General features: G+C 51.3%; 1 protein-coding gene across 1 annotated transcript in view; it reads left to right on the forward strand.

Moving 5' to 3' along the window:
• Myh9 (myosin heavy chain 9) overlaps positions 1-26,601 on the forward strand; it is an 83,625-nt gene that overhangs the window by 26,416 nt on the left and 30,608 nt on the right. Inside the window, exons 2-9 of the mRNA XM_048427378.3 lie at positions 2,238-2,589; positions 7,660-7,816; positions 20,137-20,164; positions 20,944-21,037; positions 24,800-24,892; positions 25,411-25,474; positions 25,977-26,075; positions 26,364-26,507. Of these exons, the coding sequence (XP_048283335.2) occupies positions 2,257-2,589; positions 7,660-7,816; positions 20,137-20,164; positions 20,944-21,037; positions 24,800-24,892; positions 25,411-25,474; positions 25,977-26,075; positions 26,364-26,507 (1,012 nt within the window). The 5' untranslated portion in view covers positions 2,238-2,256. The remainder of the gene's footprint in view (positions 1-2,237; positions 2,590-7,659; positions 7,817-20,136; positions 20,165-20,943; positions 21,038-24,799; positions 24,893-25,410; positions 25,475-25,976; positions 26,076-26,363; positions 26,508-26,601) is intronic.

The following is a 26,601-nucleotide window of genomic DNA, read 5'->3' on the forward strand; positions in this document are numbered from 1 at the left end:
GGAGTTACGCAGATGGTTGTGAACCACCATGTGCATTCTGGGAACCAAACCTGGGTCCTCTGCAAGAGCAGTAGGCATGCTTAACTGCTAGGCCATTTCTCCAGCTCTCAGAAAATGAATTTTTTGTTTTGTTTTTTTTTGAGACAGGGTTTCTCTATATGACAGTCCTGACTGTTCTGGAGCTCGCTTTGTGGTCCAGGCTGGCCTCGAACTCACTGAGAATCCACCTGCCTCTGCCTTCTGAGTCCTGGGATTAAAAGCGTGTGCCACCACCCAGCGAAAATGGATATTTTTTTATTAAAAATATTTTAAGACTAGGCATATACACTGACCCCCCCCACCCCCAGGTCACACTTAACTGTGACATTGCAGCACAAGTCTAGGAGTGCCGCCACAGAGGCAAAGGCAGATGTGGGTTAGACCCCCACTGCGTGACTGAGCTGGGGATCCCGAGCAGTGACTCACTGTCTCTGAGCCTGCTCTCTCTTCTATGAATTAGAGATAATAAAAGCTGCTTTCTAGGGAGCCAGCCCGGCAATGAGGCTGTATGCTTGATATTGGTGGTCGACACTTAACAACCATCCCACCTCCTGGGATAGGGATCTGGTGCTGGGCAGTGGTACATACTCTCAGGTGTACGCTCAGGCGGCATCTCCACTGGATGAGATGGGTTTCACTGTGTAACCCAGGCTGGCCTCTACCTCATGATCCTCCTGCCTTAGCTTGCTTTCACGTGTGGAAACTATGAACATCTAGTGAAACTGCCACACACTCAGGATTTTGGAGAAGCGCAATGATAGAGGTGTCACACCCTTTCTGAGTTTGAGTTCAAAGTCGGGAAGCAGCAGCTGACAGAAGCCTGGGTTCTGTGTTCACGGTGGCTGTTAGTCTGTGGCAGACAGGTTTGTCCAGTGGCCTGGTCTCAACTGGCAATGCCTGGACCAAGTGCTGGCACTCTGGCGCTCACTCCACAAAGTTGAAGACTGAGGGCACTTTGCAGCCCCCCGATTCTGTTCTGCTTGCTACCAGCTGACACTGGCTCCTGGCCCCTCTCCTGTAGTCCTTGCAAGGTAGATGACGCCTTGTGCAGGGGGCTACATGGTGCAAGGACTGCAGAGTTTCCTGGTGCTGGGTTTAGATAAGGAAAGCCACCAGCCGAGGGAGCTGCAGAGGCTGCCAGGACTCCTTCCTTGAACTTGCTTCCTTCTTGGGAGGGAGTTTGGGAGTGGGAGTACCAGGTTTCCAGGAAGCCAGCCCCTGGTGGAGTGAGCAGGGAACCCCTGAGCCTAGGTCTGGAAACTATTTAACAAGCCAGAGATGGAGGCCAGGGCAACCAAAGCCTCCAGCCTCTTTGACATCAAAATATCTATTGGGATTAGGGAACTTGAAAGCTGAGCAACTCTGGGTTTAGATCTGGGAACTCGGTGGCTTTCCAGAGTAGGCTGGCCAGATTTGGTCTCACAGAGCAGAGCTTTCTTGTGTCCCTGACTTGTGTTTCAATTTCTGGTTGCTTCCTCTGGTGGCTTTGGGTCCAGTGCCATACACCAGTTTTCAGATCCTGGTTTTGGTTCAGTCAAAGCAACAGCCCCCAAACAGGATCCAGCCTGTTTGTAGGCTTCAGTCACCACCTTGCTAAACACAGAAAGGCCAGAGACCAGGACCTGGAGTCCTCGGAGCCTCTCTGCACAAGCCCCTGACTCTCAGCGAACTGTGCTTACAGATGGGTGTCATAACATACGCCAAACCATTTGTGTTTCTGTGAGGACTATCTTCATTCTGCAAATAAGCTTTGAAAATAACAAGTCGCATGAGTGCTTGTGTCCTCCTGACCCACCAGGCATGCCTGTTCCCTTTCACTTCATGGTATAGCCCAGGGTGGCTTCTGTTCTCACTAATACCACTGTGCAGTTGTAGTGAGTTGCTATCTTTGCTAACTAGATACCTGTGCTGTTGGAAGGGCTCAGTGCCTTACTGGTAGACTGTGGCTGAGTCTGTCTTTGTGGAGATGCTTAACTCATTTCTTCCCGTGGTAATGTTGTCTGTGGAATTACGGGTGTGCCGATCATAGAGTAATACCCTTACTCACTACTTCCTAGCCAAATCTTGCTTTCTCTCAGATGTGTAGAGTAAGAAAATTTGGGCAATTGCTCAGTCTGATGATGTAGAGTTTCAATGCATGAGCGTTTGCAGGAAGAAGTCTTCTGTGACTGATGTTCTGTCGTTGTGCCTTTTCTTAGGTCCTGGCCATAAGCCACCATGGCCCAGCAGGCTGCAGACAAGTATCTCTATGTGGATAAAAACTTCATCAATAACCCGCTGGCCCAGGCTGACTGGGCTGCCAAGAAGTTGGTATGGGTGCCTTCTGACAAGAATGGCTTTGAGCCAGCCAGCCTCAAGGAGGAGGTGGGCGAGGAGGCCATCGTGGAGCTCGTGGAGAATGGGAAGAAGGTGAAGGTGAACAAGGATGACATCCAGAAGATGAACCCACCCAAGTTCTCCAAGGTGGAGGACATGGCAGAGCTCACGTGCCTCAATGAAGCGTCGGTGCTGCACAACCTCAAGGAGCGTTACTACTCAGGGCTCATCTATGTAAGTGGCTCCGAGATGGGTGGGATCTCTTCATCCCCAGGTACCAGGGCTCCAGCTAGCTGGGGGAGAAGAGGGCTTTAAGAAGCTCCAGGTGAGATGCTCACAGCTGTCACATCTGTACATCCTGTGACATCACCCTTTCTGTTCCCTGTCTACCCTGTTTTTGGCCGTGTGTGGGAAGAACATGCTTCCACCTGCTAGCTTCTGACCTCAGATCTCTGTGAAGACATGTGGGTTCAGGCCAGCATAGTAAATTCCTTCTAATGGAGTGCTGCTGTCTCCTGGCTCCCCTGTTCTTCTTGGACCACCCAGTCATGCCCTATAGCCACTAGTTTGGTTCAGTCCCATTTTGGTACTTCAGCAGTTTTTCCTTGTAGAATCCTGTTGGTAAAGCTTCTTTCCTAGGGGTTACACATAGAACAGAGCTGAGCTGCCGAGAATGGAATGGTGACATATCAACATTTTGTTAGTGCTGGGTCCACGCCAGGTCCTACAAAAGAGTTTTTGTGGCGTTAGAGTCCTAAGAGCAGTGTGGGCAAAGGCCCTAAGTACACCAAAGACCAGAGTCTCTTTCTTCTATTGGGGCTACCTTTATAGATGGATGGCTTTATCACCATGTGGGCAGTGTTGAGAAGAACATTTTCCCAGCCCATGTTATAGTCTGGGCTTTACTGACCCCGAGGTTACTGGTTCCTTCTAGTGCCAGTCCCAGATTCACCTTCTTTCTTAAACAGCTTTTGAAAACAGAATGTTAATTTTATGATGGATCATTGAAATCCTCAAGGTGAAGGGCTTAGACATTTCTCCATCACATAATCCATATTTGAATCTGTCACAGACAGTTCTCAGGTACTCTGTCTGCTGGTCTCAGCCTTGGCACTCTAGTTATACTGCCCTCGCATTTGCCAAGGTGGGCTTCTGAAGGTGATGGGCTTTAGAACCGACACAGCAGTACAGCCATGCATCTTCTGTGGCGCTCTCCAGATGACATTCCTTTTGCCCCTTGCTTCTGTCAAGCCCAAAGGGGCCAGAAGCCCAAATCCCCCTTTTCAGTTCAGATGCTTGAGGAAGAAATAATGTGGTTGTTCTTTCTAACACAGCTTTGTTTGAATGTGCTTCTACAGCCACCCTGGTCTTGTTCTCAAGGCCAAGTAGCATAGTTTAGAACCCAAGGGAATGAGGGATCTCAGGGATTTTATAACCCTTTCATCTGACTCAGTGCACCAGGGTTGCTTTTGATTTGGGGGAGGAGCAGGCTTGTGTGCTCTGAAGCACCCAGCCATTGATGCTCAGTAGGGTGATTTTACTTTTCCACAGGGTGACTCCTACCCTACTGGATTGCTGCTACCCCAGGTGCTAAAGCCCTCAATTGAGTTTTGGCCACTTGGGATTACACAGAAGTTCCAAGTGGGCCAGACCACTTTGCTGATGCTAAGTTAATCCTTCATGACAAGTCTGTTTCATGCTCACTCACTGGTCCTCAGTTTGGTTAGTCAGGGCCTACCAGCAAGCACGTTCTCAGGTTGCCTGTTGGAAGAAGCATTCTTTATGGATCGCTTTAGTTCATCTTTCTTATGGAAGGGTGGGAAGAGTTGAGACCTGAAGATGGGCTGTGATTTAGATAGAATCTTATACACAGTGAGGTGCTGACAAGGGCTAAGAGCAAAATCTGTTTCTTTTTTAAACTTATTTTATGTGTATGGGTATTTTGCCTGCATGCCATAGAGGCCGGAAGAGGGCATTGGAAATCTTTGGAGAACTGCAGTTATAGACGGTTGTGAGCTGCCATGTGGGTGCTGGGAATCAAACTTAGGTCATCTGGAAAAGCATTCAGCAAGAATTCCTCTAACCATTGAATCTTATCTCTGATCCTGGAACTTGGGGTTTTTGGTGAGAATATATATAATATAAATTCAAATCTTGCCCCTCAGAAGCATCAAACATGTAATTCAAATTGGGAATCTGCAGAAAAATGAAGGAAAAAAAGTCTTGTCTGTCCACCCAGATAACAGGAGCCACATTCCCCTTGTCTGGGAGTAGGGTGCTCTTAGCAGGATTTGCTTCTGATGTCCCATTCACTCTGCTGTGCTGGCCTGCCTTTACTGACCGTGTCACATGGTGCTGCAGAGCCTCGCTGGTCGCTCTCAGCTTGCACTAGGTCTGGACTCTGGCTGCCACTATTTAAGTCAGAATCCTGTACTTAGCCTCTTACTGGTGTCTCCACTTAACTGAGCCTGTGAGAAGCAGGCTAGCCACTTGCTTTTACCTCTATCTGCAAGTGGTCTTTCTTTCCCTTGCATGCAATATTAGCTGTCAAAGTACATTCAGTGTTAAGTCACTACACCCTTGTGAGTCACATGCAGGGCTTCATTCTGTACGTGGATGTGGGTGTAGAAGCCAAGCTTTTCCCCAGAGCTCTGGTGGCCGGCTTTGGCTCTTGGTTTGGTTTCTTTGCTGTCCTGCCACAGACCATCCCCCAGGTAGCATCACTAAGGATTACTAGTGAGATCCCAGCAGATGCAGAACTGTGGGACAATTAAAGCTGTTGGTGGCTGCCTGGCAGGGCTGCAGCCTCCCTCACAGCCTATATATGTGCAGCAGGGTTCCACACTGTGGCCCCAGGCACCTTCATGCTGCATTTGCCCAGCTTTGTGGGCGGCACAGCCAATTCTGTACCACAGCTGCTCTGTCTTTTGCTTTGAGGGAAGTGAGGCTCTGGGACAGGGGGCGACTGGGCACAAAGAGCCTCTGTGGCCTGTGAATGGAGCAGCTCCCTGGTGTGACTGTGTGGGAGTAGAGCCACTTGCTCAGTGTCTGTGCCCCCATGAGCGTTTAATGTGCTCCTTCCTCCCACCTGAGCTGGGTGCCCCCTTCTCAGGGCCTAGCTGACTGGTGTCCTTGGGGGGTTAGCCCAGAGCCCTTTAGAGCCTCTGCAGTGTCATCTGCCCATCCAGCTGTCCCAAAGAATGGTCCTAATGGCCCTCTGTCCCCTTCTGTTTCTGCCAGCTGTTTCAAACATCTGGCTTTGTGGCACACCCTATATGTGGGACCATGTGTCCTTGGCTTTTATCAGGCTGGACTTCCTAGAGTATAGGCTTTTTTTTTCTCTAAGGCCGAGAACAAAGTTCAATTGTTTGAAGATCCCGGGATGACCTCACTATTTTCTGGCCTTCAATCTTGTCCCCACCTAATGCCATCTGACAACCACACACAGAGGATACCACAAGATGGCCTTGCTCCCTTCTTCCTTTTGCAGCACCCAAGCCAGAGCCACATTTGGGTTTCTTTGCTTTGACCTTCTTGGTCCCTTGAAAATAGAGTAGTTGGAAGGAGAACACATGACAGAAGAACCCCTCCCCCATCCCACTCCCATAACTCTCTGGGAAGAAGGAAGTCTCGTTAGTATCCAGGTCAGCTGCTCTTCCTAGTGCAGAGCAGTGCACTTGGTTAGGGTACAGACCCTTGGGAGAGCAGCTGACCAGTGTCTGGGTGGTGGGGTCCTTTGAGCTTTGTCCTCAACCTAGCTTTTGTTTGAAGTTCCAAGAAGAACCTTTGGTCAGTGCTGGGGAAGAGCCCTGTCTTCATGCCTGGCTTCTGTGTGAACCCCTGGGTTGAGCCTTGCTGTTTCCTAGAGAGAGCACCGGTGGAAGGGGCTGGATGCATTCCATGATCCGCTCCCCAGATGGGCTGCTCCTGGATCAGGATAGGATTGTACAGGAAGATGAGGGGAGCATGGCTGAAGAAAACAGGATTTTTGGAGAATTGGCCCTCCAGACCAAGGAGGTTGGCCTTAGTTTTCTTGAGGCCTGAGTTCATGCCTTGTGACCGTTGATTGTCTCTTAGCAGACAGGCAGTTTTGGTGTGGAGCCTGGGATGCCGAGCCTTGCTCCCCAGCCTTCCTTCCCTCCAACTTGGGATTGTTTTCCCAAAAAGATAGCACTGAGATTGCTATTGTTGTCTGAAGACAGCCATGTCCCCAAACCAAGCATCCCTGGGTGCTCTTGGCAAGAACAGTTCTCATGTACTGGTTAGGAGTATGCCATCTGTGCATTTGGAAGAATCAGGAAATTTATTAGAGTTAGTCACAAGGCATTGTGGGCATTTCCTCCAGAAACATGGAGGGAAGAGCTGTGTAAGCTCACTGTAGGAAGCAGCTCTCCTGAACAACAGTGTGTTCCTATTCCTCACCATGCAGTAAGATGCCAACCTCCCCCCATGCTCTTCTGCATATTGGGAAGTGGAGGAAGAAGGGTACAGACCCCACTACTGCACCCCAGTCAGGATTTGAACTCAGGGTATCTGACTCCAGGGCTTTGCTTTTAAAGGTCAAAGCAGACCTGGAACGTTGGGTATGCTGTGTTGTAAATGTCTGGCATTAAGGGTATTGAGTTTCTGCCCCTGGAGAAGGCTTTCAGAGGACATCAAAAGTGGCCTTTATGTTTTTGAAAGATTTGCAGAGGAATGCAGGGCATGAGCTAACTTTTAGCCCCGAGGCTCTATGGTGAGCTTTCCCAGTGTTTGGAGGGTGGAGTGCACGTGTTGTCAATGGAGAATCACGTGTACTTTGCAGTTTTCTGAGATTCAGCTGAATCCTTTATCTTTGTACATCTCTTACAATGACAGACACATCTCATTCTCCTAGAATCTGAGGTTTCTTGTTGATTTTTTTTCTTTTTGTTTTTTGGTGACAGTGTTTCACTGTGTAGCCCTTGCTGTCCTGGAACTAACTCTGTAGAACCGAACTGGTCTCAACTCAAATATCTGCCTGCCTCTGCCTCTTGAGTGCTGTGATTAAAGGTGTGTGCCACCATGCCTAACTGGAACCTGAGTTTTGTAACTGGACTTGTGTGTGTTTCGATATGGACCTTGTCTGATGCATACTTGTCAGCATACAAAGCCACCTGTGTTGAGAGAGCACTATGACAGCGTCAGCAGGAGCAGGGACACCAGAGAACACTTTTGCCCTAGGTTGAATTGTGGCGTGGGGCACAGTGGACCCTCAGCCACACAAAGGTTGAGTGCTGTTAAGACTCAGATTTGCTAAACCATGGCTCCCTGTTGTTTTCTTAGACCTATTCAGGCCTGTTTTGTGTGGTCATCAACCCTTATAAGAACCTGCCCATCTACTCAGAGGAGATCGTGGACATGTATAAGGGCAAGAAGAGGCACGAGATGCCGCCCCACATCTACGCCATCACAGATACTGCCTATAGGAGCATGATGCAGGGTGAGTACTTGGGGCACTGAGGTCCTCGTCTGGCCTTTCTAGGAATTCCGTTGCTCTAGTGGCTGGTGAGGTGTGTCATCATATAAGAGCCAGGGCCCATGGCTATGTAAACAATATTTTTTTATGTTGATAGACCGTTCTAGAAACTTTAAAGACTACACTTCCTGACTGTTCTCTCACATACTCATCCTTCGGAGAGTTTCCCTCATCAGTTTTCGGATCCGTTCCTCATTTTCTCCGAGTTTTCCCTTTGTGCTCCTCGTGCACAGCTGGTAATACACCGGAGCGCGGTCCCCTTAGAGAACCGATGTGAAGTGTCAGCTGGTGGCTGCACCCCTGCACTTGCCTGTGCTCTCTGTCCTGTCACAGTAAAGTGCTTTGGGAGGATGTTTGTTCATTCATCCCTTCTCCTGGACACACCCCTGGGCTCCTTGCTGGTTAGAATGATTGACAGGTCACCCATTACCTCCATACTTCTTCCCCTCTTCCTGGTGTGGGGCAGTCTCCCACTCCCCACCCTTCCTTCAGGTCTGCTCCCTTAGACTCCTTCTCCCGATCTACTTGGCTGTCTCCATGATTCTCTTGCTTCTGCCTGTGGGCACTCCTTTTTGGCTCATCCTCAGCCCTGGGCCTTCCATTCATCCCCTGGAGTGGTTTCTGCCATCGGTGCCTGGCTATGCACTGGTGCTGTCCCTGATCGCTGACAGCCAGGCCGACCTCACATACTGCTACTAGATGCTGGAACCTAGTCTTACCACTCACTTTCTTGTCCTCAACTCTTTCCCCAGCTCAGCCAACACTTTGATTTTCATTTTTGTTCTTTGGGTTCTGAGACAGTGCCTCACTATGTAGCCCAGGATGGTCCTGAACTCAGAATCCCCCTGTCTTGTGCTTCCCCAGGCCTGACTTCAGCATACTCTGTAGGTGTTCTTTCTGTTGCTGTTTCTGATCCCATTTTCTTCCTACCCTCACTGCTCTGGCCTTAGGTCTGGCTTTGTAGCTCCTTGTCTGTACTGTTGGCCTCTTAACCTCCATTCTGTCAGAGCCTCTGCCTGTCAGCTGACTACTTTTCTAGACTGCAGATCTAAGGGTGGACATGCACAGAACCGTCGGGCCGCCCTACCCCCACTCAGGGAGCTCCATGCATTTCTCCAGCAGGCCTTTCTGCTTCAGGGCTCCACACTTGCTTCACCTGCACACTGTGCTTGGTGAATGACTGCTACTTTGGGGAGCCCTCTGCCCCCCCCCCCCAAGGAAGATTTACATCACGCCAGCTTTGCACCAGAGCCTGGCAATGCTTTGCTGGAGTCAGGCATTTTAAACTTTTTATTTTCTCTCCTCAGAATGGCCTAGGTCCATGCTGCCCTCATATTCTTAGAATGTTGCCAAGTCCCTAGCATATGCAGTCCTGCTCAGGTCCAGCTCCCAAACAGTGTGGCCGTCTTGTTTTGGTAGTGGTTTCCTTCGCGTCCTTTGTTCTTTAAGCCCCACAGTCCATCTGGGCAGTGGTGGTGATGCCCCTCATTCTAGCTTTGCCCCGACTTAGTAGTTTAGAATGGCACTGTGCTCAAGGTATTTCTCGGCCGGGTTATTAATTAGGCAGGATGTGTAAGTTTGGCCTAACCTTTGGCTTATGTTCACATCTATCAGGATTCCTGTGGAAGCCAGCCCTTTGGTTTTAAAGTAGGATGTCTGTTTGAAAGTGCTAACGAGAGCAGTCTGGTGGGAGAACATTCTGTGAGATTCCAGAGGAGTCGGAGTCTCGGTCTCTGGGGGTTATGAGTCACTTTCCCTTGGCTCTGCAGTGACGCAGTGCGAGGAGTGCACTTGGGGTCTTCCTGAGCAGGGCATGTTCTCATTCTCCCCCAGGATCTCGGCTGCTGCTGCTAGGCCGTCGTGGGAGAGCCACGGAGAGTGACTCCAGCAGCCGGTCGTTGGAGCTGGACTCTCGGACTCTCAACAGATCACCTGTAGGACTCTTTCCCAAGAGAGTTAGCCAGTTTTCATTTATTCATAAGAAGCAAGTTTGGGGAAGGATTTCTGAAAGTCACACAGACTGGAAATGGTTAAGCGAAAGAGATAAGATAATGTATCTTGTCCGAGGCAGAGCCGCCTAAGTAGGGAAGGAGGTGACTTGGACCATGACAGCAAGATCAGTTGGAGGGAATGATTGTCAGTGTGGGGACCTACAAGCCCTGTGCTGCTTCAGGAATGGTCTGTGCAGTCGCTGGGACCAATGTTTTCCCACCCTCAGTCCGAGAGGCCCCCACTTGGCTTCCTGCTTTGGGCTTGCTGGAACTCGTTAGCCCCTAAGTGGACCTACTAAGCCCATTCTGAGCTATTGTACACAGTGGGCCCACAAAGCCTTTAGCATTAGATATCTTGTTCTTGGGGTTATGAAGGAAGGTAGTCACACAAGCCTGCCTGTGACACCACGGGTCACTAGTAGAGAGTGTTTCTGAAAGGGACCCTGTCTTCTTACCCTGAGCCAGGTTTGTAGGTGGAGCCTTGCTCTTCAGGCTGTTGGAGCTTGTTACTCTCTGTTTTGGGGTGAAGCCTTAGGGCTTGCTGCCCACCCAGTGGGGGAGGGGGCAGATCTGCTTTGTCCCTTCCTCGTGTCTTAAAAGGTATGGCCAGATGGTTCCTCTTCTGCCTCCCCTCCCCCAAGAACTACACAAAAATTTCCTTCCTGAGTTGGTTGTGGCTTATGACATACTAGCGTTTATTCTGCCAAATAGGGTAGTTGGTGGCTTTGTCTGGGAACTTTTATGAGACAAGCTTTTCGATCCCTCCCAGGGCCCTTCCTTGTCTTCGAATCCTTCTGTGCTGGGTTGGCCCATATAGTCTTGGTTACTGTCTGTGGCTCTTTCATTTTTATCCTGGTTTGGATGGTAACTTATATGCTACTTTACCTGTTTGCCAGACTAAGCCAGGTTTTCTCAAATATGACTTTTGGGATACTGTAGGATGCATAGTAGTATCCTGGCCTCTTTTCATTCTCTCTATTTGTAACAAAAATTATTCCCAGCCACTTCCATTAGACGTTCCCTGATGGACAAAATTGTCCCCAGTTGAAAACCCCTAGACTAAGCTTTACAGATATATTTTATTCTGATTGTTAGTTCTGGTTAATTAGCAGTTGTCTGGACCCTGTACTGTTATGGGTTTGAATCTGGGTATTGTCTGCCATGAGCACAGGATAGGACACTGAAGTGTATGGTGTCCAGCTTAGGCCACCAAACAGGTGATAGAAAACGCCAAGATACCAAAAGGATTATCCTGTTCCTGGAGGCCCTGACGGTCCAGATGGATAGAAAAGACATGATGCTTGCTGACCTGTCCGGGGCTATGGATGCATAAAAAGCAAGCTGTTGCTGTCGGTACTTGGTGCCAGTGCAGTGTCAACAGGTGGCAGGTGTCTTGGAGTTCAAGGAGGCTGTGGCTGCTGAGGCTGGTGTGGCAGGGAACAGCACCGTGGAGGTAGAGGCCATGGGAAACCTGGCCGGCCTATGATAATGAGTGGTTTTGGTGCAGCCCAGACGTGCCTGCACAGTTTTGTTTGTTGTCTTAATCTCCAGCCTGGGTTTAATTAAGGTTGTGTTTGCGTGGTCGTCTTACCACTCTAACTCTGGCTCTCCATGTATTTTCTCTTTTTCTTCCTTCTTGGCTATTAAGAGGCATTTCATCCTTAGGAGAACTTGAACCTGTGTTGCTGCCCCCAGCTTGGGTGCAGATGCATCCCAGGGCTGGCACAGGGGCTTCATGTGGAAATCAGGCAGCAGATCCCTGGGGCTGGGGGAGGGGTGCTTTCAGCCTTCTCTGGGGCCCTTGTTGGTAAGAATGAGTGTTGAGAGACTTCGGCCTGAGCTCAGTTATCTCCCAGTGTAGGTAGAAAAGAAGCTACGCTTATTATTAGCTCCACGCTAGGTCTGGCTCCCTCTTGGGAACCAGCAGAGCTGGCTTGCACTGTGCTACCCTCCTCTCCATCTCTCCTTGGCTTCTCTGTGAAAGCTGCCCTGCAAGTGGTGGTCACTGAACATTGCTCCAGTGCCCAGTGGATGTGCACATGCTCTTGGTGGTTGACTGACCTTGCTGGGTCAACAGTGACAGTGAGGTTTGTGTCCCCTTCCCGTCCCAGCATGGTCCCCTGGCTCACATGTGAGGGGATGGGCTCAGATGTGTTAGCTGATGTGTCATTCATGGGAACTGTGGTCTCTTGAGCCTCTGAACGGGAGGTTATGGCTACTGTTGCCCCTCTTCTTTTCTGACTAGTCCTTGGAGGAATTCTTCCCAGCCTGACAGTTAGTGGGGGTGAGAGAGAGACCTGCCTTCACCTCTCTTCCATCTGCCCATCTGGTTCCAGGGTCTGCTGAACAAAAAGTCCCCAGCTCCTCAGAGGCCAGGAGAGTATTTCAGGTCTTGAGTGGCAGCTTTGGAGTTGGAACAGTGGGAAGCCACAGATGCGCAGACTCCACTTAAGCAGGAATGTGACAACCAGGAGGCCTGATCCTGGCCAGCCTTCTCACATAAAGGTCTCACTGTCTGCTGGGAGGTGTGGAGCCAACTTTGTACCTCATCGTGTACTCAGGAGGCAGTGTGGCTTCCCTGAGGAGGGCCATGCCCTGTGACTGCATGACATCGTCCTTGCCCAGGGCCAGCCTCATGCCGCCTGTGTGTTGTACACTGTAGACCATCTACTCTTGCAGAATCAGGTCCTGCCTAGAGGATTGCTGACTGGCACCCAGAGGTACCAGATACCCCAGCTCCTCAATATCAATCAATCAGGGAGGATCCCACACAGAGGTAGTGTGTACTGGAACTTTGGGGTAGGCATGGGGTTAGAAAACCAGTTAGCACTTTGTAGGCTACAGCCAAGCGTTTGCTGGCCCCTCAGTCTTAGGTGTAGTGAGAAGCCTTGTAAACAAGGCTTGAGAGCTATCTCTGGGAAGAATATGGAGTTTGGCCCAGATAGAGTAGGATTCTCCCTCTTCACTTGCTGGTTGGCCTGGCTATGGCACAACCATTCACCATGATTACATGATTAGTTTTTTTTTTTTCTCTGCCTTTCAACTTGACACAGTTGACATGGCCAGACTAAAGAATTTCAGGAGTGGCTGTAGGGCAGTGCTGGCCTGTGCGGTAGGTCCCTGGAGAAGGGTCAATAGGAGACTGAAGCACAGCCTCTATGGGACTTTCCCAGTGCCTAGTCCTGTTTGCTATTGGCAGACGGGCAGGTACTATCCCCAGAGCCACAGGCGTAGGCTGACTTTTCTGTGCCTCCAGAGGGGCTTCAGTCTTGTAGCAGTAAGGCCTTGAGCTGATAATGGCCTCTGTGGGTCTTCTAGGAGGATGTCACTTTGTTCCAGGTTTTGTGTGTGTGTGTGTGTGTGTGTGTGTGTGTGTGTGTGTGTGTGTGTATCTGTCCGTCCATCTGCCCATCCATCCCTCCGTCTGTCCCCTAGGCCAATAGAAAAACAGACACACGAGCTTCCTACCTACTTCTCCCACAGTTCTGGAGCTAGGAGCCTCTCCCTCCGCGCTGCCCCTGGACAGCAGGTCTGTTCCTGGAGCAAGCCACCACATTATGATCTCGTCAGTTCCATCATCCTCACATTCAGGCTCCCCTTTCTAAAGAGGGTCCTTTTTGCTGGTTTCCTACCTTTTCTGTGCTAGGGATTGAACCTAGTAGATGACTTGCGAGTCAAGTAACCTGCTGAGCTGAATCGCTAGCCCAATAGTGATCCTTTTTCACAACTCAGCTTTATGGTTTCTGTCCAACTCAACAGTGGCCCCCTTCCCTTCATGCTTTGACCTGGGTCAGCAAAGCTATTTTGAGAGTAATTGGAAACTTGACCCTATGATTGATTTTGTTAGTCCATCCACCCTCACCCCCTCAAAAAAGGTAACTATAAAATAATCTCCCTGTTGGGGCTGGAGAGATGGTTCAGTGGTTAAGAGCAGTGACTGCTCTTCCAGCATCCACATGGTGGCTCACAAATGTCAGTAACTCCAGTTTTACTGGGTTTAATGCCCTTTTGTCCTCAGAGGGCACCAGGCACACGAGGCATACATATAGTCAAAACCTACCATAAAAAAATCTACCTGTAAAATCCAGTGGACAGACCATGTGTGCTTGCTGTTAGCATTGCTGTACCAGCATGCGTCCTGCTCTCCCAAGTCCTGGGCTGTGTTCTGGTATGCTAGCACTAGACAGTGCTGTGTTGAGAGAAGAGAGACACTTTGCTTTCCCGTTGGCTTTCTGGAGTGAAGTTATCAGATGAGAACAAAAATAATTCCCTGAAGCCAAAGAGAGGTGAACAAGTGGGCAACCTGCACACATGCAGGTCCTGGAATCTTGACCCCCGGGGTATTGGCTCAGGATTGACTCCCTAGGACATAAGATGTTTTAAGCATTCAGTCAGTATAGCATAGGGTCAGGGAGACAGAGAGACAGACATACACCCACATACCCGTTCTTAGTCATGTCTGTACACACATCCCGTTCATAGTCTTGTTTGTACACACACACACACACACACACACCTGTTCATAGTCTTGTTTGTGTACACACACCCTGTTCATAGTCTTGTTTGTACACTCACTCACTCACTCACTCACTCATTCTCCATTCATAGTCTTGTCTGTACACACACACACACACCCCGTTCATAGTCTTGTCTGTACACACACACCCCGTTCATAGTATTGTCTGTACACACACCCCATTCATAGTCTTGTTTATACACACACACAAATACACCCTGTTCATAGTCTTGTTTGTACACGCACACACACACACACACACACACACACACACACACACACACACACACCCTGTTCATAGTCATGTTTGTACTCACTCACTCACTCACTCACTCACTCACTCACTCTCCGTTCATAGTCTTGTCTGTCCACCTTCAGCTGGTCCAGAATAGAGTAGTCCGAGGCCCATGCTGAAAGGAGAGGGTGTGCAGCTGTGCCCCTGTGGCTGCTCCTCCTGGCAGCCTCCAGTATACTCTTCCCTAGACTGTCAAGGCTACTAGAGGTCAGGGCGTCTTCCAGAGCACCCCACCCCTACTGTCATCTCCTCACTGTCTCCCTGAGCTCACCCAGGGCTGGCTGAGTGCTTGTCCTTTGCACATCAGCTCTCTGTCAGCCTGCTCGACTGTGTCTCTGGCTCCTGTCTGTCCTAGTCTGCTTTTGTTCTCCTTCTGCAAGACCACAGCTCTGCAGAGCCCTCAGCTGTGGCTCCTTACCACCTGTCCAGGATCCAGCAGGGGTCCACTGAGCAAGGCAGAGCTGACTGGGTGCTTCCTGAAGGCATTTTCCGTGGGCAGTGGGCATTCAGGTGGTTTTGGTTTCCAACCTGACAAACCTGTTGGAGCCACCTGTGCCAGGTGAGGGGCCAGTCAAAAACATTTGCTCTCAGCCTTGCCGGCAGAGAAGTGGAAATAGCTCACTTGTGCTCCTTTTAGCGTATTGAAAGGGGTCTCACTTTTAGCGCATTGAAGGTCCAGAGTCAGTCCTGGAGCTTTGTTCCAATCATCAGGGCCTGACAGGGAGGGCTGCCTGACTCCCGCCCTTTGCATCTGGGGCCCAGGTTTCTTGGACTAGGTCTTGCAGAGAAGCACAGGTCACAGGGCCAACTCCATTTGTCTCTAGTGGGGATTGCTGTTGAGTGTCCTGGACCACGTTGTGTGCTTACAAAGCAAGGGGCTTTCTTCTTAAAGGGCTGCCTGCTAGAGACGGCTAGAAGACCTCTGTTCAGCCTGTCTGTAACCTTTGGTAATAAGTAGGAAGCGGTTTTTGCACCCTTTATTCTCACCTTTCCGTCTGCTTCCCAAGTGCTTGTCACCCAGGCTGTGATTGGACTGGCTGGGGAGATGCCATCAGAGCTGCTTGAAGGCTCGCTCTCATGATGCGTGGGTCGCTCTCATGCGTGGCTCTGGCCTCTGTGCATCGAGAGGTTGGACCTAGCCTGTAGGGTTTTTTCGGGACAAAGGCCTACTTGAGTCAAATCGTCAGCTTCCTCTCCAGGCTACACTGAGGCCTTCCCACTTCTAACTTTGAACTGGAACCCGCATTTTATATGCTTTGCATAATCCTTTGTGCTCTGACTTGCTGACACCCAGACAGTACCCAGAGGCTTGACTCTGGAGTTTCAGTGTCTGCCTCGGGTGACCCAGTGCAGAAGTCACCTTGCCTATACAGTCTGCATACAGTAAGCCCCCCTCAGGTCCGCTGTGTCATTTCTCCAGAGCACATTCGGAAGCGGGCTGCTTGTCATGGTCCTGACTCAAGGAGGCACATTGCCTACTCCACTGCCATCCACTGTTGGTCTACCTTGACCCTGTCCACTTATCAGCCCCAGAGAACCCAGTAGACCTGGAGGTGGGGGTTCCTCAGGCAGGGCACTCACCCAGCTATGGCCTTACGACGGTTTCTCCTGGGAGGTACACTCTCTGAGCCTGGCTATGAGTCAGTTCTAGTAACAGCCTGCACCCTTCCTCCTGTACTTCCTGTCTGGCTGATGTCACCACTGTGCTAGTAGTCTGAAGCCTCACGGCCTTTTATGGACAAGAATCAGCCATAGCTCCTCTCACAGAGGAAGTGAGCCATAGCATGGCTTCTCCCCCCATCCCCCACCCCTTATGTGTAGGAATCTAAATGCCTGGGATGGAACACCTGCAGCTAGGCCGCAGGCATTTTTCTGAGCTAGCTAGAAACCTGTCCACTCAGGGTGGCCACATCAGCTTGTGACCGCATTCCATGGACTCAGCTTCTGGGTTTAAAGTCAGCTCAGGGCGGGAAGAGCCTGGCTGCTGAGTGTTTCACTCACGAGAGCCTTTCTTGTGGTTCTGGAAGGCTCTTTGGGAGCTTGGAGATAGAGTGTGGGGTGGTTAAGGACAGCATCCTGAGTGGGCCTTGAGCATTCATCTCTGCAGGTCTTCAGAGCAGACCCTATTCATTCCCAGAGGTCAAGGGCAGGGCCGAGGTCTCCAAGGGCACAGCTAATGGCTTCCTTTCTAACTGCTCTGGGTGTCTGGGCAGCGGTAGCCAGACTGCCTTCTGCTAGCCACTGTCCCCTGCTCAGTGCTTTGTTAAGATTCCGACTGAGGAAAGGCCGCAGCTGCTGTAGTTCTAGCAACCATGTTGAAACTCAGTGCTGCCTCAGCCCACATCCTCTGCAGTGTGGCCTGGGATGAGATGGGGTCCTGGGTGGTTCAGAGCCTGTGTTTCTGAATACGGTTATGCTGGTGGCTGTTAACTCCCAAGCCCCAAGGTAGAAGACGGACCAAAGGGCATTTCAGATAAACTCTTTGACCATTCAGCTGGCCTCTGTGTGTCCTCAGCCACTGACACCGACAGTGTGTGAGGCAGGGCTGCTGGCACTAGTACCAAGGAGAGTCCCTTCCAGAACACAGGATGGTTGGCAGCAGGGTGAACTGGCTCAGGCTGAGAGCCCACTACTTTTTGAGAATTGATGCCATTATCTGTAAAGGATGCTTTGAGCTTGGGCACATCTCAAACAAATGACTGAGAAAAGGTAGACAAATCAGGCCGTCACACTGCCAGCTACCTCCTGCTTTACCTGACTAGGGAGGGCTTCCTTTGGCTATCCAAGAGGTCAGGAGACAGACTGAAAAGGTTGTAAAGACTTTGAGGATTTAAGAGGCTCTGTGTGAGTCACTTCTAAGCAGTTGGCTGTGCTGTGCTAAGTGTTGGGGGCCCTCACCTGAAGGGAGGAGGTGGCCTCTTGGCAGCTCTTCTTTGAAAGCAGTAGTTCAGCAGAGTCTGGCGAAGCAGGTTGGGATTCCTTTGAACCTGTGCTTGGACTGTTGATGGCAGAAAGAGCCTCTGAAAGTGGAGAGGAAAGGGCAAGGAGGAAGAGCCGAGGGTGGTGGGTAGGCTGAACCTTCTATGTTGCAGGCCTCTGTGTATGTGTATGTACGTAAGTACATACATGTGCTGTGGATCTGTTTACACACAAGTGTCTGTGCGTACTGCTTCGTGCACTCAGTGGATCTCTTTGCACACAAATCCTGAGTGTGTGCTGCTCCACGCACTCATGTTCCTGCTCATGTCTGTACACATTCTTATGCACCAGGGCACACCTGTGTGTACGCAAGTGTGCTTCTCTGTGTAAATAGGACTGAACACAGCTGCCCAAATGTCTGTTTCTGTGCATGTGTGTGCATCTGTGTCTGTGTGTGCATGTGTGTTGGCCATCCCACTTCCTGTTGAGTAGTGAAGTCTCTGACTCCTCCTCACACAGTTGAAGGAATTCCAGTCATCCAGGGACTGGGCCTGGACAGTCCTGGGAAACAGTTCCTTCTGAAGGAATGGGGAATGTTTCCTTTTATGGTAGCACCAGGCCCTTTCTGCTCATGCTTCGCCAGCACACGCAGGTACATTCTTGCCTGCTCTGGAGGGGTGACTAAACATGCCGCCTGCGGCCACAGCTGGGGCCAACCACAGGGAGCTGCTAGGGGAGGGCAGAGCCTGGGATGACAGAAATGCTTGCTCCAACCTCATGGAGGAAGCAACTGCTGTTGGGGAGGAAGGAGTGAAAATGACTCTCTTCCAGCCCGGCCCCAGCCACCTCCTGCTTTTGCCTGTATCCCTGCCTGTCTTACCGAGGCTCTGCTCTGCTCTTTCTCAGTCATTGTCTGGCAGCTTTGAAGAACGAATGTTTTTGGAAACACAGGGCAAGGTGTGGGAGGTTGAGTACCTGCTTCTTGCCTTCTTGCTGAGTGGTTCTCATGGAGGTTAGATAGTGTTTGTGTGAGTGTGAAGTGTGGGGCTCCCCCATACTCCCACTCTGAGGCAATTTCATTTTTCTCGTCTTTTGGTTTGTCTCAACTATACAGTTCACCCTGGCCCTCGGTGCTCAGCAGCTCTGCCTCGACCTCCAAGTGCCTGACTTGGTGGTTATTTCTTCAGAGTAGGGTGAAGGCTGCAGCTGAGGGCATGGACAGCTGCTGCCCCTGTGGGGTGTAAGGCTTCCTTTTTCTGGCTTCCTGTCTTGGAGTCCAGCCTTCCCTTCTGTTCAGCCAGTTGACAGAGTGGAGATGGCAGCGTGTACTCAGCCCTATATACTGTTGAGATTGGGCCAGCTAGAAAGCTCACCTACAGGAGGGCAGGTCATCTGCTTGGTCAGTCTGGTGTCAGATGGCTAATTCCATGACCTGAGGCCACACACAGAAAGCCGTGAGTCATTCTCTGAGCACCTTGTCACATGGAGCCCTAGCAGAGTGAGAGCCAGGAGTGCCCTTCATGAATGGCTGGCATCTGCTGTCTGGCAATGCTGGTTCTACCAGTAGCCACCAGCGCCCCTTGATTGGCTCTCCCACTTTCCCCCTCTGCCACTGCTGCTCTATTATAGAGATGATAGTAGCCCTTGAGGAGATTACTGTACTCACAGGGTTATCACCAGAGCTGTTTTATGTGTTATTTTATCAAAATAATCACAAAGGGAGTGAGTCGCCAGTATACCTTGTGCTGTGGAGAGCCACAGTCGAGTAAGTACCTCATCGTAGTTCAGATGTTACCAAATAGCACGGTGCTGGGTCCAACCGCTCTGACTCTATAGGGTCTAAAGTGGGACACTCAGCACCTACCTGGGACGGTATCTTGTCCTGGAATGTGACCATCCAGCTTAGCTTTCAGAGCACAGGGCACTGTCCCTTAACTTTCAGAGTGCAGTTGTCCCCACACGCAAAAGGAGCATTCACATCCCTCCTTGCTGAGTGGTGGCTGTTGGAAGCTCCTGCCCTGGTGTAGAGGGCAGGATCTCAGAGACACTTTCAGAAGCTGTCCATGATTGCTGGGTCCCTCGATCTTGTCATTACTGTATGTCCTTTACATATGGGCTGCCCTACAACATAGAGGAATTCATGGGGCTCAGAGAAGGCTATTCATTGTCTCTGTGAGGCAGCATCTCATATCGGGACAGTCCCATTGCAAACTAGGCCTTGTCATGTTCCCTGCTCTGATTTCTGGCTCCTTAAACAGTATTCCTTGCTTAAATATTGGCAGTGTTGGGAGTCTGGCATGGGCATTTTTTTCCTGATACTCCATACTGACAGAGTGGGCAGTGTGTGTACAGCCTGGACTCGGGGCAGGCAGCTTTCTGGGACTTTGACGCTACAGATGCTCTTCCTAAGGGATGTCCATAGGCAGCCCAGGTTGGAGGTCTGCAAGGCCCCTTCAGAGCAGCATTTAAGTCTTTGTTCCTTGTCTTAGCAACTCTTCATGGAGGTGGGAAGGGGCAGGTTTCTTCTTCCCGAGGTAACCTGATGTCCTCCTTTTTGTTGCAGACCGAGAAGACCAGTCCATTCTGTGCACGTAAGTGTTTTATGAGTGTGTGTGGTGTGTGTGTGTGTGTGTGGGGGTTGTTTATCGCTCTGATAGTTGTATTTGTGCTGCTGGGGATTGAGCTCACCCCTACTTTTATTCTCGGGGAAAGAATACTTTTATCCTGTTGAAGGGGGTTGATAGGCTCCAGTTCAGGTCCCTCCTTTTGCCCCAGGACAGGACTCAGGGTCTTTTGCCCAGTGGTCCCAGTGAATGTTTGTGTTACAGCTAAGGCCTTTGTCAGCCCCCCTTAAAGGAGTGGTACTCGTGGGTGGGTGGGTGACAGCAGAGGATCACCACAAGCTCCAACAGAAGGCACCAGCTGGCTGTTCCAGAACTTCCAGCATGGCACATGCCTCCCGACCGGGAATGATGGCCTTCCTTACCTGATGTAGGCTGATACTGGCTACTGTCCATCTTAATAAGGAAACCACCTCCCAGGGTTATTTCAGGGGAACACATATAAGTGCCTTTGGCGCCTAGGTCAGCAGCTGCCTCCCCCGATGTCTCAAACATTTGGCTCTGAAGGCTGCCAAGTGAGCAGGGTAGGCAGTGGCTGTGAATCGACTTTTGTCTGGCCTCTGGTGGGCCATGGGAAGCAGACAGACAGAACTGCAGAGCTTCACATTTGGTTTCCTGTGCCCCTTTCTTCCTGTTGGCTCCTCATGGGTCCCACAGAAGGGCAGAATGGTAGACAGCAGGGCATGCTGTAAGGGGTGGAGGCCGAGGACATAGCCGCATCTTACTAAGGACTCCCTCAACTCTCTTAGGGGTGAATCTGGAGCAGGCAAGACAGAGAACACCAAGAAAGTCATCCAGTACCTGGCACATGTGGCATCCTCACACAAGAGCAAGAAGGACCAGGTGAGTGCCTGGTGCCTTGCTGGGCCTTGGCAGAGGGTGGTAAAGGAGGAGGGCTTATAATGGAGGCCTCAACTTTAAGTGAGAATGCTCTTGGGCATGAAGCAGAGGCCCAGCTTTTTTCCCTAGGCAACAGCTTAACGGTCTCAGGAGTGCTTGGGTGGTAGCAGGTCCATTCCATTCTTGTCCTCCAAACTCTTCAAGTTGTTATGAAAACTGGACCAACCCCAGGGTCTACTTTAGCAGAACCCTTGGCATGGCAGCTGGTTGCTGCATGCACTCCACCTCGGAGACTGGACGAGACAGTCCGAGACAAGGTTCTCCAGTTAATGGAGGCCAGAAGGACTTGGGTTGACCTGCCTTCAAATCCCCGTATCCTTGTTCTGTTGTGGGAATAATGTCTCTGGGTGGACAGTTCTCCCTCACCAAGAAAAGACAGTTGGAAAGTCATCTTACTTCCTTTTTTCCCTCTTCCTTGGTGGATTTTGGTGGAACTCAGCAGTGTCCTGGCTAGGTGAGATGCACGTTTTACTGCACGTTCTGCACCGGGAATGCGTGTTCTGCCATCGTGTGTCCTTGGATTCTGTACATTCTTCTGAGCCGCTTTCACGTCACACAATGTCACTTTCTGCAGCTAGAACTTTTCTTAGAGGCTCGGCTCACTGGTTGTCTTGGGAGGAGGGCTGGGTGTGATGCACACAGGCCTCTGGTGCACTCTGAGGGGGCAGTTCCCGACTGGTGTCGGCCTCGTCACCTGGCTTTTCTCAGAACGCCAGACCTGCCTGAATTCCAGTTGTGCCCCATGCAGTGCCTGTGCAGGCCCGATGGGGTGTGCACCTGCCTTCCCAGAGTCCCACATGCTCACTGTAGTCCACACCAGTTACAGATGGCTGGCCCCTCATCTCCTGGCACAAGCTGGGGGAGATACTGGGAGGTCCCAGATTGGAGTTTCCTGGGGAAAGCAGTGGTTAGTGTTGAGCATGGCTGAGGAGCCCCCCACCCTCCTCATACACTTCGGCTGCCCTGAGAAACCTAAGTACCAGTGATGCCTCCCCAAGGCCATCAGGGGTGCTCTACTGCCCTCACTGGCTTCACCTTACTGGGGTCCTGTGCACTGTGTTCACCAGTAAGTTGGGGTGTGTCTCTGCATGCATAGCTGGGGTGCAGCCATACAACATCCTTGTACCGTCTTTTGGAATCAGACCAGAAACAACTCTCTATGTGCCAAGCTTTCTGAAACTTTTTCCACAGGGTGTCAGGAATTATATTTAGAAACTAATAAAGTTTCTTCCCCAACCCCCCCATTTTCCATTCTTTATAGGAGGCCTATTTTAAAAACCAAGCTGGGAGGTTAGGAGGTCTCTGGCTGAGGTTTTTTTTGTCTCTGAATTTGGAGTAAAATCCATTTCCCAGATATTTATTGAATGCTTGGTATGTGACTGACTCTTAGGAGGGTGACATTGGGGTCTCTGCAGTAAAAGGGCCCTGTGCACCTCATTCCTGGGTTCCAACTTTAGAGGAAAGACAGGCCTCGGGCATACAAATAATTGGGGGATCTTAGGGACGTAGTGGGAGGAGAGCTAGGAAGGCACAGTGTGTGGTGGGCACTCTGCTGGCCCCACCTCCAGCCTGAGAATTGCTGCCTCTGGTGTCCAGACACAGCTAAGGCCACTGACCAGTGTAGTTGTTCATCGCCCCTGAGGCTGTGCTGTGGTTTTCCACACGTGCCCAGCTAGTTTCTCCGTGCGAGGCCTGTCGTGACATCTCTGGGAGACAACTCTCTACCTGCAGTAACTGGCTCACCCCCTCCACTGCAAAAACAAAAACAAAAAAACCCACACAACAAAAAAACAACAAAAAACTAAAACATACATACACACGCAAGCAAGCCCATCAGACAGGATATGCGATCTTGACTTGTGCATTTTCAGAGCTGAGGTTACTTAAGAGGAAGGGCAGGGTGGGCTTCTGCAGTCTGAGGAGTGACCCTGTCCCTCTATTTTAATGTACTAGTTGGAGCCTCCTGACTGAAATACCACCTGGGGACTGGTAATTCCAAGCTTAGGACCATACACCAGCACATCATTTTATATTTTGCCAGTTTCACAGTCTCTTCTGTGCCCAATTAGATGTCCATAAAGCAAACTCTGTCGGTCAGCCATCACCACTGGCAGCAGGGAATGGGCTCTGTCATTGCTCCCAGTTGGCCCAGTAAGTCCACTTTCCATAGCAGCTGTGTATGGGTCCAGACAGAAGCTTGAGTTTGGCCCTCCAGTCAGGCGGGCAGAGACTGAGAGAACAGGAGCGGCCCAGCCATCCTGGCAGCCTGGCATCTGCTTTGTTAGGAGCGTCACTGGGTGGGAAGCAGTGCCTAAGTTTGGCTGTGCGGGTTGCTTGTGGACTGACTAGCAGGCCCACCCGAGGCCTTTGGGAGGCAGCCTGGTGCCTTCTGGGAGGGTGACTGTTGGTGCCAGATACACATGTGGAGCTGTCTCTGAGGGCATGATCACCCTTGCCGTTTGACCTGGCCTTGCTGACCCTCTTCTCCACTTACCTGACTGGGTCATGGAAGCTTCCACAAAAGGGAGGAGGCTTGGATGAGGTGGTGGGAGGAAGAGGAGGAGGCGGAGGAGGCTTAGTCTGGTTCATTTCTGGGCTCTGGTGGACTCCAGAATCTTGCTGATGCATGTGGTGTCTGGTAGGTGTGCTGGAAGGCTGTCACCCTGCAGACGGGTCATGTCTGTGGCAGTTGTGCTGGCAGGCAGGTGTGGCATCACTGACTCTCCTGGGAGATTTGCTGCCCTGCCGCCAGGCTGCCTTTCCTCACTCTCCGGTGGCTGCTGTTTCCGTAAAGCCCTGGCCGCCCTCCAGCCCTTCTGATAAACATCGACCCTGCCTGGTGGGAGTGCCACTCTTTCCCCTCTAGAGATCTGTTGTGAAGAATAGGGCCCAGCGTCCTCGGCCAGTCTTGGCTGCTACTGAGGGGGTTGATGAATGCTTGCAGAGTTGATTTGCCCGGCAGGGCAGCTTCCCCCGTGTAGGACAGGGGCAGGGGATGTCGAAGTAGCTGACAATGGTTAGGGCGAAGACTTTAGTTTGACCACCAGCTTTGCTGACCCATGACTGGATGACCTTGAGCAGAATGTCCTTCCTTCTCCAACCTTGCTCCTGCGCCTGTGAAAGGGCAGCTCTCTGCCTGCCTAAGCACCGTAGGTCCAGGGATGAGATGCATGAGGGTTTCTTCTGCCAGCCAACAAACTCCAGGATTTGTGAAAATTATTGTTAAATATTTGGGGCTCTAAAGTGGGCCTCGCGGATCCCACCTGGAGACCCTTACTGATGCCAGGGAAGGTTTGGAGATAGGGAGGGGCCCGTAGGGACAGTACAGCTGACTTCATTTTGGCCGAGATAACGTGTCTTTTGTGGCTCTGACTCCTTTCCTTGTATGTAAAGGGAAAGTGTGGAGACTGGATACAGTGAGTGGACAGAAGGCCCGTGTACACAGGGTGACTGTCCTGGAGACAGGCTCCTGCCATGACATCTCTTAATCTCCTTACCCTCGACACTCTTTGGTCATTCCCAGAACTGGTAGCTTCCTGATTTTCTCACAGGTCAGTTTCTGATCAGTTTGTTTCCAAAGTCTGAGTGGAAAGGAAGAGGCTAGTGTGGCAGCTACCAGGGGCCCTGCAGGCCTCCGTTTCTGGCACTTTGGGCTTAGTAGCCCAGACTGCTGCCTGGCCTTCATGAGACTGGGTTCCTCTACAGGGCGAGCTGGAGCGGCAGCTGCTGCAGGCCAACCCTATCCTGGAGGCTTTCGGAAACGCCAAGACCGTGAAGAATGACAACTCCTCGCGATTCGTGAGTCCTGGCTGGTGGGGCTGTGGCAGTGGCTTTTGGGACATAAGGGCTGCAGATGTTTTGACACCATGACCTCCCACCTGGGTGCTTTCACCCCAAACAATGAGGATTGGAGTTTGTTGCTTCCTCCGCCTCCCTTTGGTGCACATGTTCCTGTCAGCATGCCCCCTCCCCCTCCATGGTGGCTGTAACCTCTTTCACAGAAGATGGGGAAAGCCAGGGAGGAAGTGAGGAGTCGTCTGTTGGTACCCGGGGTACCCTGCCATATCCGTGGCTACAGGGTCAGGTCACATGGGAAGGAGCACTGCCCATTACAGGTCTCTCCTTGCTGCCTTCTCTCCTGCAAGGAACTCACCTCAGGCTGGGCACATTAAGTAACCTAGTGCCTCCTGTATATTGGCTCAGCTTCTACACAGAGCTTTTGGCCTTTCTCAGCCTTCTGGGTACAGGGGCAGGGTCGGGTGGGGCCCTTTGTTCCCTGTTTCTGAGATCTGTCTCCCCTGTATTTATCTCCTCAGGGTAAATTCATTCGCATCAACTTTGATGTCAATGGCTACATCGTGGGTGCCAACATTGAGACCTGTATCCTTGTGACTGACTGAATAAGAGCTGGTGGAGCCGGGGGAGGTGGCGCCCTCAGGACAGGCTGCTGCTCCGTTTTAGCACTTGCCCTTCTTGAGCTCATTGCCTGGCCACTTGTGTGGCCCTGGGACAGTATCAGGAGCTGACTAGAAATGTGGCACAGAACTCAGGATGGATTCTTCCTGGATTGGGGGAACTACTGAAAAATCACTCGTGGGGTCCTAGAGCAGTTCCACGTGGTGGCTGCTGTTTTCTGTCCCCTTGCACCATCCCGAGACCTTTGACATCTCTAGTCTGATGTCACTCATCAGCAGGGTCCTGTAAGCAGACCGGGCTCCCCAGCCTGGTTGAAGGTTGGAGACAAGGCAGTTGGCTTTGCCCTGCTTTGTTGTTTTCTGCCTTTCTTCCTTTCTGGTGACACGCAGTTCTTTTCGATGGAGGTGGGAGCACAGAAGAGAGTTTTCTTCCCTCCAGTGTGTGTTGCTCTTTAACGTGCTCTCAGATCTTTTGGAGAAATCTCGTGCCATCCGGCAAGCCAAGGAGGAGCGGACCTTCCACATCTTCTACTACCTGCTGTCTGGGGCCGGGGAGCACCTGAAGAGTACGTCAGGGCGCCTCTGGGGGGTGGGCGGCATGGCACTGGGGGGTGGGAACGGGACGGACTTGATCTGGGGAGCAGTGGAGGTGGGCTTCTGTGTTTGGGTGTCCTAGGCAGAGGTCCGGTCTCAGAGCTTTGATGCTCTGTGCTGCATAAATGCCAGCTGTACACAGTGTCTCAGAGAAGAGGGTGTCCAGGCCGTTGACAGCCCCAAGTCTTGGAGGTTACAGCATTGTCTGGAGCCTGCCTCTCAGACTTCACTGACCCCTGCCTCTCTTCCTCTTTTCACAGCTGACCTCCTGCTGGAGCCATACAACAAATACCGCTTCCTGTCCAACGGCCATGTCACCATCCCTGGGCAGCAGGACAAGGACATGTTCCAGGAGACAATGGAAGCCATGAGGATTATGGGCATCCCAGAGGACGAGCAGATGGGTAAGGGCAGGGCCTCCGGTGGTAGAGGTGGTGTGATTGGTTAGCCTGCCCCTAGGGGCCTTGAGGCAGATGTGGGACCCATGGATAACTTCCT

Source organism: Myodes glareolus, chromosome 19 (assembly GCF_982192425.1).
Source record: "Myodes glareolus chromosome 19, mMyoGla1.1, whole genome shotgun sequence".
Lineage (NCBI taxonomy): Eukaryota > Metazoa > Chordata > Mammalia > Rodentia > Cricetidae > Myodes > Myodes glareolus.